Here is a 17,823-nt window from a genome sequence, read left to right on the forward strand (position 1 = left end):
GTATGCCATTCCTTATTTAGAGATGCTTCCTTAACTATCCCTGGCAACTTCCTTTTCTTTCTTTGTTCTATTCCCCTTACCTAATTAAGAAAGTTTTAAACTAATAGCCAATTGGGTAAGGTATAAAATGTGAGGTCCTATTCCAGCCAATGGTAACTGGACACAGCAGTAGGGTAGACACATCAGGTTATAAGTAACTCTGTCTCCTTTGTTCAGTGTGCTCTTGTGGCTGGACAGCTATTGAGTAGCACCCTTTCTGCAGAAAGTAAAGCTCGCCTTGCTAAGAGATTATTTGTTCCCATATTAATTCTTTTTTTTTTTTTTTTTTTTTTTTGGAACACCAAAAACTTCATTCCCAACAGCACTCTGAGAAAAGTCAGCCTGATACTTACATTACAGGGTTCACAGCCTTACAGGTTAGTAAAGAAGGTCATTTCCTGGTAGGCCCAGGAATTTAGCAATATTTTGGGGGCCTCAAGAAGAGAGGAATTCACACAAAGCTATAAGGACTGCAGTTGAAATTTGATAGTATGCTCTTAGCTTGGCTTTTAGCCTGAATAAGACTTTTAAAAGTCAAATCTGAGATTCTGTATGAAAACTTCCAACAAAGAAACTTGAAAGCACCTATGTGGCCATCTCCTGTTCTTGCTACACTTACATAAATAATCAAGCAAAATCTAACAAAACTATACTTAATTTTAAAACAAGAATAGTCTTACTTTGATTATGATCAAAAATGATGGTAACTACAGAGAGAAATTTTATTTTTCAATGGAAAACTATAACTTGGCTGGGCATGGTGGCACATGCCTATAATTCCAGCACTTTGGGAGGCCAGGAGTTCAAGATCAGCCTGGGCAACATGTTGAAAACCCCGTCTCTACCAAAAATATAAAAATTAGATGGGCACGATGATACGTGCCTGTAGTACCAGCTAATCAGGAGGCTGAGGAGGGAGGATCACGTGCACCAAGGAGGTAGAGGTTACAGTGAGCTGAGATTGTTGAACCTTTGCACTCCAGCCTGGGCAACAGAGCCAGACCCTGTCTCAAAAAACATTTTTTTTTAAGGAAAGCTATAGCTATTGTGGGTTATCAGATTCTAGTCTTGTTTCTTGTTTTTGGGCTATTTTTATCTCTTTGTAAACTGGATCCTGCCATCTGACGAATTTTGTCCCACAATGATACTTGTGGAATAAGAAGCCAAGTATTGTCTCTCATACTAATGTATCTGTTGTCAGTTAATTTGAAGATCTCCAACTCTGGAACAAAGTTAGAAGAGGAAGGTTTTCTCCCCAAAATGCATAACCAAACTGTGGTACATTCATGCAATGGAATACTATTTAGCCATAGAAAGGAACAAGCTATCAACTCACAAAAAGACATGAGTGAATCTTGTATGCACATTGCTAAGTGGAAGAAGACAGTCTGAGGAGAATACACACAGTGTGACCTCATTTAATGAGACACTGCAGAAGGCAAACTACACAGATGGGAAACCATTGGCTCCATGAGGTGGGGGTTTGAAGCATTCCATATGATACTTTAATAGTGGGATACCTACCACAATGCATTGGTCAAAACATGCAGAATTTTACAACCAAATGGGTAAATCAAATTCTATTCAAATTAAATAAAATTACTCAGGATGTGGAGTATCCCAGGACAGAATACATCATGTGAAAAATAATTTAACTATGCTACAAATTACTATGGTTTGGATGTTGTTTGTCCCTGCAAAAACTCGTGTTGAAATTTGACCCCCAATGTGGCAGTGTGGGGCGGTAGGGCCTAGTGGAAAGTGTTTGGGTCATGGGGAGGGATACCTCATGAATAGATAAATGTCCTCCATGGGGATGAGTGAGTTCTGCTCTCACAGGAATGGATTAATTCCTGCAGGAGTAGGTAGTTAACAAGAATTTGGGTTCCTTGGCTTCCCTCTTGCTTTCGTTCTTGCTATGTGATCTCTGGTGCACCCCTTGCTCCCCTTCCACTTTCCACCATGAGGTGAAAAAGACTGAGACTCCACCAGATGCAAATGCCCAATCTCAGACATTCAAGCCACCAGTATTGTGAGCCAAAAGGACCTTTTTTACTTATAAATTACCCAGCCTCAGGTATTCTGTTACAGAAGCACAAAACAAACAAAGACACAAATGTAGGAAAAAACTCACTGAAGGTTTAGGGAAAATGGTGTTGACCTAAGTCACTTTGAAAGTGAATAGAATCCATATGCTGAAGGCAAACGAACTATACTTCATCACTGGATTCTATTTTATAATGTTCTTTCCTACAGAAGCAATTGTGAACAATTGTAAAACCACAGTATCTGTATCTGGAATAAAACAATGACTTACGTAAGTCGCAGGTGGTAGGAACCAGGTCTCTCACTGTTGAAGTAGGGAGTTACAAATTAGCAAGGGGAGAAGGCTAGAATGATTCATGTGATAGTAGATCAGAGGTGGAGACATGAACGTAAACTTATGTTTAAATATAGATACACACAGTTCTACATAGAAAACTTTATAATTAGGTGTGTATAGGTAGGTTAGACACACACATATACTTCCTAGCAGTGCTAATGAGGAACAAGTGCTCATTCAACAATGTGCTCATTCAGCAGCCAGATGTAAGTTTTCCTACCATTCTGAAAGGAATCAGGCTCTTTGAAGAAATGTCTGATACTAGAACTGGGACAGTAAATATAGGAGTCGGGATAATCTTGAAGTATCAGAAAGTAAGTAAGTACTAAAAAATATATATATATCAAAAAAAAATAATAGCCAATAAAAACAGCTACCGATGGCCAACACAGGAATGAATTGTAGTGTTGAATAATAACTAAAGCTGAAAGTAATTATCTAGGTGTCTGTATTTGTATACACAGGTAAGAAAACGGAGTTGCATAGAAATCTCCTTTGCAAAAGAATTCCAAGTAATTGATGTAGACACTCAGCCATCAATAATGTGGAGCCAACTCCTCACTCCGTAAGTGTGGGCTCTGCACAGTGACTTGTTCCAAAAGAACACATGCATTATGGGCAAGGAAGAAAAATAACTTCACAGTGGAGAAACCTGACAAACAGTAGCTCTTCCAAATGATCCAAGTGAACATCAAAGGTGACAGTTCACCTTCAGAACATGCAGTGACAATGGGGGACATTCTAAAAAATTCCTGACCAATTCTCCTCAGTACTATCAAGGTCATCATGACATGGAAAGCCTGACACACTGTCACAGCCAGGAAGAGCCTACAGGGACATGATGACTACATGTCATGCGGGATCCTGGATGGGATCCTGGGTCAGAGTAAGACAGAACCAAGGGCATCCAAATGAAATATGAACTTTAGTTAATCATAGTCTATCAGTATTGGTTCATTAACTATGACAAATTATGTAAGATATTAATAAGCCATGTGAGACACACTGATAGAAGATGCTAATAAGAGATGAAACTAGGTTGCAGCTACATGGGAAATCTCTGCATTTTTGGGGGGGGCAATTTCTGAGTAAGTAAAAAAGAGATGTAAAATAAAACTTTATTGAAAACAGTTATATTTTTTGAACACTTCCTTGTTTAATTATTTATACCACGAATTACTAGTAATTGACATTGTTAACTAGTCCTGTTTTTTTTAAATAAGAGCATTTATGACACAAAAAATTAAACAGTGCAGATTGATATATAAATCAAAACAAATGCTCTTTACATGTTTTCTATTAGTCACACATATGTGTAAACTTAATTATCATATTTTTTTCTTGTGCTGTGGTTGTGTCCTGGGTTCATTCTCTAAAATGCTGTTCGCCTTAGACCAGAAAAAAAAATAACCTTACAGATTCTGTTTCAATTCATGGCTAAATATTTTTAAAACAGTGACTTTGTAAAAATATGTTCCAATGGAAAATTGATTCATTGTGATGGGATCACTTATTCCAAAGACTTCTTGTCTTTATTTCATGTCCATGGCTACCTTTTAGCCATAATACAACAGAATCAAATATTAGCCACTGGGAAAAAATATTCAAAGACAGAAAGTATGTGGAGAAAACTTATGACCATGATGATTCAATGTTTTACCACAATGCTTTCTAAAACAGAAGAGTGTAAAAGGATTTTCAAAGTCAATTTCCTCAGTGAGGCTTTGCAGAAAATGAGGAAACTAGAGAAACAAAAATGGCAGGACATTCTACAGGTGATTTTAGATGTTGCTATGTTTTACGGGAAAAAAATACTTTTAAAGAATAAGAATTATTGGAAACCCAAACTCTGCAATGTTTGCAAATTTAGTTGAGCTTCTGTGTAATTATGTCTATATAGCTAGCCACAAAGTTGATTTTTTAAAAATCTTTGCCTTATTTGTGTAATAAAATACACAATGAATAATTAATGCTCATAGGAAAACATGTTAGACCTTGTGAAAGGAAAATCAATCTTGGGGACCCAAAATCACTAAAACTAAAGGGAAAAGTCAAGCTGGGAACTGCTGAGGGCAAATCTGCCTCCCATTCTATCCAAACTCACCCATCTGCTCACCGAGAGAAATGCATATCTGATTGCCTCATTTGAAGACAGTAATCAGCAATGCAAAAGGATGAAACCATTTGTCTCTTACCTACCTATGACCTGGAAGCCCCGTCTGGCCTTCTCAATTTTCTGGACTCAACCAATGTACATCTTACACATATTGATTGACGTCTCATGTCTCCCTAAAATGTATACAACCAAGCTGAGCCCCTGCCACCTTGGGCCCGTGTTGTCAGGACCTCCTGAGGATGCATCACAGGCATGCATCCTCAAGCTTGGTAAAATGCACTTTCTAAAAAATCTGAAAGCTGTCTCAGATTTTCAGGGTTCACACATGTAATGTAGGATGTCAATGTTTATAAAACAGACATTATTCTATCTACTATTACAAATATGCTGCCAATTAACCTTAGACTTTCTCAACAAAATAAAAAATGTTGATGAGGTACAAATAATATGTTTAAACTTAAATAATGTTGCCAGTTTTAATATGGCTACTTTTAAATTTTTCCATACTATTTTTTACTACTTTAACACTGTAAGAAAAATTAGTAATTAAAACATGAATAAAAGTGTTTACAGCGGGGTGCACGTTTCCTCCAGCCTCTGCCCATCCCAGCTTTCATCCCAACTGTCCTGATGGTGGCTCTAAGCATTGCTCCTTTTTCTGTACCAAGATCTCTCCCCAGAAACAAACCCAAATCTTACCATATGTTATGGCACGCTGTGATGATGAACAGCGACGAGCAGCCAAAGCCTCAGGGCAGGGAGGCTTTTGTAAAACAAGACTTGTAGAATGTAACATGTGAAAGTAAAGCCCATAGCAGAGCTCCCTCCTCAGCACACAGGGAGCAGACAGGAAGCTTTTGCCTCCCCTTCCTCAATGTCTTGCAGCCACATCTCCCCAGATCAGTCTTAAGGACAACGAAACTCTGGTCTTCAAGGTGGACACGCTACTAGGTGCTCCAAAGCCATGGTGACCCACTCTCGGGTGGGTCCCGAGGAAAACAAAACTCTGGTTCTTATCCTAACCCTAACCCTGTCCCAAGACTTTGACCCTGAACCTAAACCCTGATCCCTACCCTGGTCCCTAATTCTGATCCTTACTTTGACCCTAGCTTTGATCTTGACCCTGACCATGACCCCACCTCAAACCATACTTCTGGCCCTGACTCTGAGCATAATCCCTATTATGTTTACGATCTATCTCTAGTCTTACCCTCTAGTGGTAAATAGCTGTACCCAAATGCACTTTATAATTATTTAACTTCTTTTCCTTGAATTCTGTAAGGACATCCTAAAGGAAATAGCATTATGTATTTTGTAGTCCCTCTGAGTGGCATGGCTTCAGATAAGTTCTAATACTTTGCAAGACATAAAAGTTTTGGAGAGTGACAGCACTGGGTTGTTTGGGATGCATGTTGGCATTCATGATAGTCATTGGTGCTGTTCTCCAAATATTTTCAGTTCACTTTTTATGAATGCATTCTGACTGTTCCATCCCACCTACTTAAATTTTCACATGGCCACATGACTTTTTTTTTCTTTGCCAATGGAGGTGAGAAGAAAATAACGTGACTTTGTCAGGAGAAATTTCCAAGAAACAGAGTTCTATTCCACATGCTTTTTTCTCTCTTCTATAGCAATGGGGATCTTATTGATGGTCCCTCCTTCCGTCTGGATTCCTGTGTTAGGATGATACAGCACAGAGCTACCTCTCACCTGACCCATGATGAGATGTATATAAATGAGGAAGAAGATTTTTGAGCCACTGAAATTTGGAGGTTGTCTGTCACCACAGTTTAACCTAGCTCCCATTGACTGATGCAGGGCTGAAGAATGAGTCCAAACTGAATCTGGACATGTGAAGAACACTCCAAGTTGAGTAAAATTCAAGTGTTGTCTCAAGATAACAGTGAGCACGATATGTTATTGGGTGGGTGTGGGATAAATAAGGTATATCAGGTGAGAATCATGAGAAACAACTTTAAAAGACGGTGCTGATTTGGACTGTGGAGAGATTCAAATGCCCTGCTTAACATTTGAGATTGTGATGGTTGAACAAACTAATTAAAAGCCCTAAATGAAGACTTGGGATAAATATCTGAGGGTGTCTAATATCCCAATTTTTCATCCTAAGATCGGCAGAGTCCTTGACCCCATTCTAGTGAGACTTCCAAAAGAAAAAAGACCTACATTTCTTCAACAACCCACATTGAGAGACTTTCCTGCACTTTTGACCTGTGGCTAACACTCCTCACCTTTCTTTCTGTCATCAGCATTTTGGGGAAACACCTTTAACTCTCTATGATTTACAGGTTATTAAGTGGCCCTTATAATTCCCTCCAGAGGTGGAAAAGACTAACGATGATGGTGTCTGAGCTCACAGCAGCAAGCAGGCATGTGTGCTCAGCAGTCACGTGGCTCATCTGCTAGGAGCTTACTAAACATGATATTCTACAATGTTGCTTAACACAAGGGGAGACGCTCCCGACTCAGAGGGTTTAATTGCTCGCCTACTTCTTTTTCTGCCCTCTTGGGCTCCTAAAATGGAAACAACTCTGGGGTGATAAAATGAGTCAAAGGGGTGCCAGCCATATCACAGCAAAATAGATTCCTAAAAAATCCCTGGCCTAAGATGACAGCCTTGGCTGGATAAGTTAGAATGTGCTGATAGTGGACATGGGAGAGTGAAGGTGGTTGAAATGTTCATATTAAAGAATTTCCACCCAGATTGCAAGAAAAGAGAGAGGAATGGAGATGGTAGCATGAGTCCCTACAGTAAAAGCAGATGTTTTGAGATCACTTATATCTGTTCTGACAAAAATTAAAGACAGAAACCAAAGTTTAGCCCGAGGCTAAAATTAATTGGGCAATAAGCCAGATGTACATATGACATAGACAGACTTAAACATTTCTCCCTTATATTAATACAAAAACTAAACATACAAATAAATTGATTCCAAATAAAACAAATATTCAAAAAATTTGATGAATAAACACTGGGGTCTACAGTAGTATTTGAAGGAGATCTCACAAACAGGTTTGGTTTTTGAAGGTTAGAACTGATGGTCTAGAGAATTCATTTCATTCCAGAGAGAGAAAGGAGGACTTTCTTGGGTTCCTTCAGGAATGAGTCTGGCTTTGCCTCATCTTTGTTTGAACTATGGATATGGCAGAAAAAAACATGATTTCACTGATTTAGGTGCAAAAAGTCACTGGGTTCTCTAAGAAGCCTGGGATTCTTCTGCTGGAAAAATAAGTTTGTTGACAAAAAATGAGTTGAGGAGGCTGTTACTGAAGTGAAGCAGAATTGTTTTTACATAATCTGCTCATTACCCACTCTGCAGTGTGGATAAAAATTATTCAAGCAAAAGGTCCTCTTACTGTTCCTGGAAAGCAGTGGATAGAGAACAGATTAGTTTTTTTCCCTCAGAACACAACCACTAGAAACATTCTACCTCAGATGAGATATTGCCTAATTATTTTCAAAAGACAGTGAAAAATGATGGATGTAAATGTTTGCTAGAAAATGAATACATTATAGAAACAGAAGCATCTGGGTCACAGTTATATTAGAGCTACCTGTGTTCCCTTGTCACTGAGAGTAAAACAAAAATGTCCAATACAATCATTCACAGCATGGGAGAGGGGAAGGTGAAAGATGGAAAGGTCGGTCATAAAAAGATCAGAATTTCAGTTCATAAGGAAGTGGCTTTGTGCATCGTCTGTTGCTGTGTGCAAGGTGAAGGCTGGGGCAAGAAAACGTGCAGTAACAAGGGCTCCTTTGTCCATCTCACCTCTCCAGATACCAGGTTGCAGACATGTTGCATTTTAATTGAAAGATTGATATAATTTTTTTAAAAGAACACTTGCAGTGTTTGAAGTGACAAAGGCTTCTGTGACAAAAAAGCAGGGAAAGGGATTTTTTTTAAAAAAAAAAAAGCAACAACAAAAACACCACAAAAAAGCAAACAACAAACAAACAAAAAACAGAGGAGGAAGTCGGCTGTGACTACTTCCAGGAAAGGACTCAAAGAGGCATTTGGAAATTTTATTCGCTTTGCAACTGTGGATTTTCCAGCCTGCTTCCTTTCTAAAGTATATTACTTTCTTTTTGGTTCATGAAGTTATCCCTTTCTGTTTTCTGGAACAGCTATGTATTTTCTTTATCTATCATCTATCTACCTGCCTATCATCTATCTATTTGCTATCTTTTCTACGTTTCAATATCAAGAGCTTGGGTCAAGCAGGATAGAACTGCAGTGTATGTTCACTCTACCATTTAAAACAAGAGCTCTCATAGGCATTCTCCATCATATCACAAACCTGAGCTTTCTAAAATAGGGTGTGGCAAACTACCATGCATGGCCCATGTCTGACGCAGTCTGCATTTGTAAGTAAACTTGTACTGGGACACAGCCACATACATGTGTTATATGACATCTCTGACTGTTTTCATGGTAAAATGGAAGAGCTAAATCATTAACAGAGAGACCATATGGCTTGGAAAACTTAAAATGTTTAACATTTAGCCCTTTGCAGAAAATATTTTCTGACTCTCGTTTTAAAAGATCTTTGTTTAGAATGCTACCCATTGCCTTCCGGATAGAATCACAACTCTTTACCACAATAGACACAGCTTGAACCCTGCTTCTATATCCAGCCTCATCTATTATTTCTGCTTCTCCTTATTTTCCTCCTGGCCATTCTGATGGATTGTCAGCTTCCCAGATGTGTGAGGATCTCGTCTCTTCCTGACATTCTCATGCTCTCCCTCTGCCTCTAGCGAACTTCCTGTCCCATCTCTCATGACAAATCCCTTCTTCAGCCCCTTTGCTCCTTCCTTAAGGATACCCGTTTGGCTCTATTTTGGGTGACATGCTCCTTCTGCATCTCCCAGAGCCATCCTGTGTCTGTCAGCTACTGCATTTCTTTGCATCTCTGCAAAAGATTGGACATCCCTGATTTAAATAAAACATTCAAGACCATGTTCTTACAATGCACCATGTACCTGAACAGATTATTCATGTCTTCTCTGGCCAGGTGTAAATACCTGGCTCCTGTGTCATCGTGGCTGAGCTTCACTGCCGTCAGGAACAGCTCGGGAACAGATGTCACTTGAGTTAACCAGAAAAACACAACCAGTTAAACTTAGACAAAATGGCCTTTGAAATGGTGATCTTCGACACACTGAGAAAACTGGCTTTTCTGCCTGAAATTAGATGATGCCGGGAAGCCAGTATTTCAGAGCTGGAGAGAACAGAACCATCCTGTCCAAGTTCCTTGTCCTACAAACAAGGAAAGTAAGACTTAAAAAAGGCAGATGAGAATGTGTGGTGTGTATATATATATATATATTGAGTGCTTATTACTAGCTAGGTATTTTCTATTTTTTTAATTTTTTATTATTTTTTGGCTAGGCATTTTCTAATCATGTCACATATACTCTGTGAGGGAGGTATTCTCATCCTCATTTACAGATGAAAAACCTGAGGCTCACGGTGATGACATAAGCCGCCCAAATCACAGAGCCAGGATTCACCCTGGTGTCTGCCCTTCCCACGGTACTGTGCTGCACCTAAGTAACACGGCACCCTTTCCAACATCTGCTGAGTGCCTCCTGCTTTTGTGTACTGCACCTCGGTAACACAGCACCCCTTCCAACATCGGCCGTGTGTCTCCTGTTTCTGTGCATATAATCTCCTGTTGTATGCAGAACGGGCCTGCAGGGAGGGGAAATGCTGGAGTGGGCTAGCTGGCGACAGCGGGGAGAGGCTCCAGGATCAGTCTTTGCTTCTCCTAGTGTGGGATGGATTCGCAATGGTAGCTGGAAGCACAAAGCTGGGGCTTCCAGAACAGCTGGAGGGGCTGGGAGGATAGAAATGCCCCCCCAAAAGATGAAAGACTCCCACTCCTGAGCGGGGTGGAAGGTCTTCTCCTACTCTAGGTAAGCCTCCTGGTAAGTGTCCATACTTCTCGGTATGAAAGAAACTGTCTTGTCTTCCAGTCATGCCAGCCGGCCCTCTCCCTCAATCACATACCATGTCCCTGTGATCACCACACCACTTGCCACCCCCTCCGTCCAGGTGCCATGAGTCACCTGACCAAGTGCACACAGCAAGTCGCTGGCAGAGGTGAGACCTCAGGTCTCCTCAGCCCAATCTAGGGAGCCTGCCATCCAACAGTCATGCATAAGTGGCCCACTACGACCTGCATCATCTACCGCTGTTAAATTACTTGTTTCCAAGCTTACCGTGCTTTGTAACAGATGATCAATGCATTTAAAATCAGCAGATACAGTGAGATGTCTGCTTTCTAATAATACATAGCTTTAATAATAATAGCGTTCATGGTAGCTATTTCTCAAACCAGAAACATGACTTATCGTAAGTTTCTATGGCTGGATACAGTGGCTCACACCTTTAATCCCAGCACTTTGGAAGGCCAAGGTGATATGGTTTGGCTGCGTCCCCACCCAAATCTCATCTTGAATTGTAGTTCCCATAATCCCCACACGTTGTGGGAGGGACCTGGTAGGAGGTAATTGATCATGAGGGGGGTTCCCCCATGTTATTCTCGTGACAGTGAGTACGTTCTCACGAGATCTGACGGTTTTATAAGGGGCTGCCCCCTTCACTTGTCATTCTCTTCCCTGCCACCCTGTGAAGAGGTGCCTTCCACCACGATTGTAAGTTTCCTGAGGCCTCCCCAGCCATGCAGAACTGTGAGTCAATGAAACCTCTTTACTTTTTAGCTCATTCTTTATAAATTACCCAGTCTTGGGTATTTCTTCACAGCAGTGTGAGATTAGACTAATACACAAGACAAGAGGATTGCTTGAACCCAGGAGTTTGAGACCAGCCTAGACAACAAAGCAAGTTTCCACCTACACACACACACACACACACACACACACACAATGAGCCAGGCGTGGGGGCACCTTGTCCCAGTTATTTGGGGGACTGAGGTGACAGGATCGCTTGAGCCCAGGAGTTTGAGGCTGCAGTGAGCCAAGATCATGCCACTGCACTCCAGCCTGGGCGACAGGGTGAGTCCCAGTCTCAAAAATAAGTACATTTCTATAAAATTTGAAAAATAAAGGAGAAGAATCTACCACTCTGGGTGAGGCCTTTAGTAATAGTAACCAGTACTATAAACCCAGGTGTCTTTGCCCGGCCTTTGCAGGATTTCACAAATGCTCTGAGTCTGTTGTCAGGACTCCCATGCCTGGACCTTGCCTGGGACCCCCTAGTCACTGCCCTGGCTCCCTTGCTGGAGCCCTGCCCAGAGGCAGCTGCTTTCTCACACCACCCTCTCCAGGAGCTCTTCCCTCTCCCCCAGCAGCAGCAGCTCCCGCCCTTGTCCTTGGCCCTCCGCATGGCGTCCACCATGTGCCTCCAGTCACAGCCACATCAGTCTTTCTAGATGGTAAGTTGTGTCTTTTAAATTTGCTATAACATCAAGCATAGCACAGAGCCAACAGCTGGCCAAATATGTGAAGTGTTGTCATTTTTAGTTACTATGCTTAAAAAAAAAAAAAAAAAAAAAAAAAAGGAAAAGGTTTAAGCAAATAACAAAACAAAAAACAAATGAATCCATTTTAATATAAACCCAAGTAAGTATAAGTCCACAATTTCTTCTTTATAATTTTGAAACCCAAAAGGCTCAGAAAACTGAAAGATTCTGCAGAAGTTTAGAGCAAACTATTTGATGGCAAAACCTGACTGAACAGATCAGGGCACTGAGTCTTCGTGCTCACACTCAGCGAATCGTCAGGTTTGGCTGCGGAAACCCTAGCGTGTCTGATGACAGAGACCCAGCTGGAAGTGTTACTCTCTCAAATCTGACAAGAATCAGGCTTCGCGACATTCCAGGAAGGGATCGGGGGTCATTTCTCTCACAAGCTCTGTTCAGCCGAGTAGCCATCATGCAACAGGAGCTGGGCCAGGGCCTTGGGACACGAGGACAAGGCTAGTCTCCACCCTGAAGGGCCCGTACATATGCCAGAAGCCACACCTGCAATGTATGTGGATTTATAAGGAGGTGCCGAGAAGGACCCATACCTGGTTTACAGTGAATCCGTGGATCTTGTCTCCTAGTTGATACTGTAGAGCCCTCTCACAAGCCCGGTTACTGTTCCATCGCCACGCTCTGTGGTGTGCATGTCTAGATTAAAAGTCATCTAAGTTAGATGAGCTGCAGGAAAATTATCTGGTTAACATTATTCAGCCACATAGTGAAAATACTCTCATGTGATAAAGATTATTAATTAGAAAAAAATTAAATACTGCATCTTCCAAAATCTTGCACATTCCAGAAAACTAATTTCTGGTAAGGTCCTTCCCATTTTAATGACCTTTTATCTTAACTAAAGCTTCAGTGTTGGAAACCTTTTCTTTATACATGTTCAAAAATAACTATAATACAATTATGGTTTAAATTCCCCTTAAGAAACTCTTAAACAAAAGGGCTTCTTTTCCTCACAGAATCCTCACAAGCCTTCAAAATATTGGAAGAAATTCACACTATAGTTAAATCCCATTACATGCCTACCGAATTGGTGAAAACTTAAAAAGCCTAATATTACCAGGAGCTCTCATACACTGCTACAGGGAGTACAAAGTGGAACAACTTTGGAAAATACTTGGCATTCTTTAGAAAGCTGAAGAGGCAGGGCGTGGTGGCTCACACCTGTAATCCCAGCAGTTTGGGAAGCCGAGGTGGGTGGATCACCTGAGGTCAAGAGTTCGAGACCAGCCTGGCCAATATGGTGAAACCCAGTCTCTACTAAAAATACAAAAGTTAGCCAAGCGTGGTGGCGGGTGCCTATAGTCCCAGATACTTGGGAGGCTGAGGCAGGAGAATCGTTGAACCTGGGAAGCGGAGGTTGCAGTGGGCCGAGATCACGCCACTACACTCCAGCCTGGGCGTCAAAAAAAAAAAAAAAAAAAAATCTGAATACTGGAAATCCGTTCACCTCTTGGTCTATATCCTCCACACCTTACACTGCTGCCCCAGCACTCACGGACAAGATTGTCAGCACGAACTCTGACAGTCCCAAACTCAACTCACCTGGAGGTGTAACAGCGACTGGATAAACTGCGGACTAATCATTCAATTAAAAAAAAAAACTTACCAATAAAAGGGCCTACAACTGTAACAAAGATGCATGTAACAAAGATGCGGGTCACATAATGTTAAACAAAAGATACACATGATACAGTATTATCTTAAACAGGTATTATTCAAACAGGTAACAAGATACTGTCAGAATGCATAGAGATGGTAAAATATTTTTAAAAAGCAAGGACATTTCTCTATGTCATGACAGTGGTAATCTAAGAGGGAGAGAGAGGGTTATGAGCAGTTAGGGGAAATCTTCAGCTTGGTCATGGGGACACTTTTTTTTTTTTTTTTGGAGACAAGAGTCTCGCTCTGTTGCCCAGGCTAGAGTGCAGTGGTGCAATCTCGGCTCACTGCAACCTCCACCTCCTGGGTTCAAGCAATTCTCCTGCCTCAGCCTCCTGAGTGGCTGGGACGACAAGTGCTCACCACCACGCCCAGCTAATTTTTGCATTTTTAGTAGGGACTGGGTTTCACCATGTTGGCCAGGCTGGTCTTAAACTCCTGACCTCAAGTGGTCCGCCCACCTTGGCCTCTCAACATGCTGCAGTTACCGGTGTGAGCCACCGCGCCCAACCTACTTATTTTCTAATTATTCTTACCTGGATGAGATGGCTTACACCTGTAAGCCCAGCAGTGTGAGAGGCTGAGGAGGGGGATCACTTGAGCCCAGGAGTTCAAAACCAGCCTGGGCAACAGAGCAAGATCCCGTCTCTTAAAAACAAAACAAAACAAAACAAACAAAAAAAAAACTATTATTCTCTCAAATTGTACTATATGTCTTACGGGCTTTTCTACATTAATATATCCCACCGAAATATTTTAAAGATATATACAGGGGAAAAAAACACCTATTCAGTCACTGTCAACATTATGAAGATATGCTATAGTCAACATTTGCTTACTGATTTAGCAAATTTCAGAATTATGGGACAGAGAAGCATTTTAAGAAGTTACTTATCAGCAAGGACATGATAGGAAACCCCTGAGCGGTAAGGCCAGGGTCTCCCCCGAACTTTCCAGTAACCTGCTGCCAAACTCACGCCACGGACGCCCCGTGTCTCCCCCTGGCCTGGGCCGGCAGCGCTGAACTGTTACATTAAATACGGGCTCGTGGATTACCATGAACACTAAACCGCTTCGTCTTTTCCCCATAAATTGAGTCATTAAAAAACCAAAACAGTTAAATTCCGGGAGGCTTCAGTTCTCTGAACACAGCCGGACTTTAAGAGCGGGCTGTGGGCGCCTCGGGTCTCTTAAGGACTCGGCCTCCAACAACAATGAACTAGGAGCAAAGCCATCAGCGAGAACCACAACTGCCGGCCCCATTTACTACCCCCATTAAAGCCCACGCCAATGGAGGGCTCCGCCAGGAGCGCCACGGGCAGGCCCGGCCCCCAGCCCCGGGAGGCGCAGGAGCTCCGGGGTCCTCCGGCCTCAGAGCCTCGGATGCGGGAGCCCAAGGAAGGCCCTGGCAGGGGCTCGGGGTGCGGGGCGCCCACAGTGCGGGGAGCTGCCAGGCCTGGGCGCAGGGACGCGGACCCCTACGTCTCCGGCCCGCCCTGGACCTTCCTCTCCCGGGTGCCAGCACGCCGAGCACTTCTAGCCTCCGACCGCAGCGTCTCACCCGCCGCTCAGCAGCCTCAGCGTACACAGTCCCTGCCGCGCGCCACAGGGCGTATGATCAGCGCGGGGCTGGCGAGGGACCCCACTTAACCCGACGTAGGGCGCGGGGCGGGGCTTGCCGTGACGGCCACCACTCCTATTGGTCAGCGCGAACGGCAACGTCCTCTGCGATAGGCTGTAGATGAAAAGGGCGGGCCTCCACTGCTCTGGGACGGGCGGGAGGGCGGTGCAGAGGGAGATGGGCGGGAGGGGTGGGGCCCACATGCCGAAGGAGGCGGGCAAGGTGAGAAGCGAACTCACGGGTAAAAGGGGCGCGGCCGGCTTGCCGAAAGGGGCGGGGTGCAGCCAGCAGCAGGATGTGGACAGTTGATAGGAGGGGGAAGTGGGCAGGGGAGAAGTGGGGCGTGGCGTGAGGCGTGTCTATGCAGATGGAGTGGGGCCTGGTGAAGGGCGGGGCTGCGCAGGTGAAAAGAGGGGCTCCTGGAAGGGCGTGCTATGTTGCGCGGGGCTGTGCAAGTGATGGGAGGAGCTTAGTGACGGGTGGCTCTTTGCAGGTGAGGAGTGTAGCCTAGTAGGCGGGGATGCAGGTGAGCTGGGCCTTGGGGATGGGGCTTGCAGGCGATGGGGTGGAGCCAGTGGGGCGGGGCTGCAGGCAAGCTGCGCCTTGGGGGCGGGACTTGCATGCGAGAGGCGGGGCCCTGTGGGGGCAGGGCTGGCAAAAGAGGGTGGGGCTTGGTGATGGACCGGGCTGTTCGAGTGAGGGTAGTGGCCTTGTCGGGGGCTGCCGGAAGCTGGGCCAGGTGTACCTTGGTAATCCTCTCTGGCCTTGGTCATGTGGCTCAGGCTGTGCCCAGCAGGGAGGCCGGCCCGATCGAACTGCGGTCTCTACCCTGAGAGCTAGGGCTCCTTTCCCCAGCGCGGGTTAAAGCACCGTGTGTCCACCTGTGCAGTGGCTGGTCCCAGTGTGCCCTGGAGGGCAGAAACCCTGGGTCCTGCCGCTGGTCCGGGGCGTCTGCTTCCCCTTTCTGCAGTTCCTGGGAGGGTCTGTGTGTCCAGGGCGCTCTGATCCCTGCCTCAGGACCACGGGTGAGGGGTCAAGATCGCCCGCTTTGGAGCTGGCCCGGATCTTGGTTCTGTGGATCCTCGCTGTGTGGCTCTGGAGCAGTTCTGTCCTCAGGAGAGGGATCCTCACAGCCGCCTCTTGGGGCCCTGAGGAGAATTAATAGGACGACCCCCGGGTAGCTGCTCGTGGCCCTGTGCAGAGCCAGTCCTGTGTCTCCACCAGTTCCTTCCCTCTGTGCTCCCCCACACTGTCATATCGCCAGCCTTCATTTCCTTTTCCTTGGACCCAGGCAGCGAATGCCCTGCTGGCCTTGGCGGCCCCTTCTCTAGTCTGTCCTCAAATCACTTCCTGACGGACAGCCCTGACCAGCCATTGGCGTGACCAAAACCCCACAAAATATAACCCAACTTTCCTATTAAGCTGTGCAGAGCTGTCCCAGCCCCACTTCCCACAGGCTGGCCTCATTCGCCATGGGATCCGTGGTTCTCACCTGGGGCTGGGGGTGCCCCTGGCATCCGCTGGGGAGTGTCAGGGATGTCCCTCCAGGCCCAGTACAGTCCCCCAGCCGGTGGCCAGCAGACAGCAGCACGCAGCCTGATGTCCCTGTGGCTTCCGGTTCCCCGAGGCCAGCTGTGCTTTGCTGCCTCTTCATGCTCTCAGACGGGTGCCCTCTCTCCACCTTCGCTGGTTAGCAGTGTTCCATCCATTAGAGCTCAAAGCTCTGCCTCCCGACAGCGCAGCCCCTTCTCCTGGCCTGCCGTCTGCCTGTGCCCCGCCGTCTGCGCCATGTCTTTGCCGGCCCATCAGAGCGAGGCTCCCAGGGACGGAGTGGTTCCTGTTTGTGTCTCTGTCCCACCTTCTCTGGACCTGGTACTGTGCCCTTTGTCGACAGAGGTCTTGGGTTGATTGTCAGCAAAGCAGACAATCTATATGGCTCTAAATGGCTGTGAACATGCTTGATTGGGTTATTTTAAAAATGATTGGATATGTAAACATTTGAGTGTGACACAGGTGGATTTTTGGGCAAATGGTCTTGTTCTTCAGGGAATAACCATAGGCCCATCCACAGGGACCATTTCTGGATGATTTATGGAACGCTGTTCTACCTGGTTCATTTTGAACGTTATCTCAGCCTGAGAGGTAGCTCAGCATGTGACGAAGATCACTGGTTTGAATCCTAATCTGCTCCTTAAGAGCTGCACCTTCCATGCCTCCGTTTCTTCCTTGGTTAGGTAGGAAAGGTATGAGCTACCTCAGAGTTGTGAGTGAGGCCTGCATCGAGTGACCACATTAAAGTGCCAAGAACTGCACCTGGAGGGTTGATATTTAAAGACCTTTAAACATTCCGATGCTGCATTTTAGTACCCGGGTAAAACAGCAAAGTTATTACAGATGCAGATGCAGACCCTGGGTGAGGTGGGGGGGCTGATGGCAGGAGGTGGATCACCGACCCTGTAACGAGGGCGTGGTCTGTTCGAG

The 17,823-nt window shown here is 44.6% G+C and overlaps 1 protein-coding gene across 1 annotated transcript; it reads right to left on the reverse strand.

Moving 5' to 3' along the window:
- Positions 1-7,496: 7,496 nt before the first annotated feature.
- LOC115896144 lies at positions 7,497-16,996 on the reverse strand. The gene is made up of 4 exons (XM_030926558.1): positions 16,835-16,996; positions 15,283-15,701; positions 12,596-12,698; positions 7,497-9,650 (listed from the first exon to the last, which is right to left on the reverse strand). The coding sequence occupies exons 1-4, from the start codon at positions 16,994-16,996 to the stop codon at positions 9,453-9,455; spliced, it is 882 nt and encodes a 293-aa protein (XP_030782418.1). The 3' UTR covers positions 7,497-9,452.
- Between the last annotated feature and the right edge of the window lie 827 nt (positions 16,997-17,823).

Source organism: Rhinopithecus roxellana, unplaced genomic scaffold (genome assembly GCF_007565055.1).
Source record: "Rhinopithecus roxellana isolate Shanxi Qingling unplaced genomic scaffold, ASM756505v1 contig5407, whole genome shotgun sequence".
Lineage (NCBI taxonomy): Eukaryota > Metazoa > Chordata > Mammalia > Primates > Cercopithecidae > Rhinopithecus > Rhinopithecus roxellana.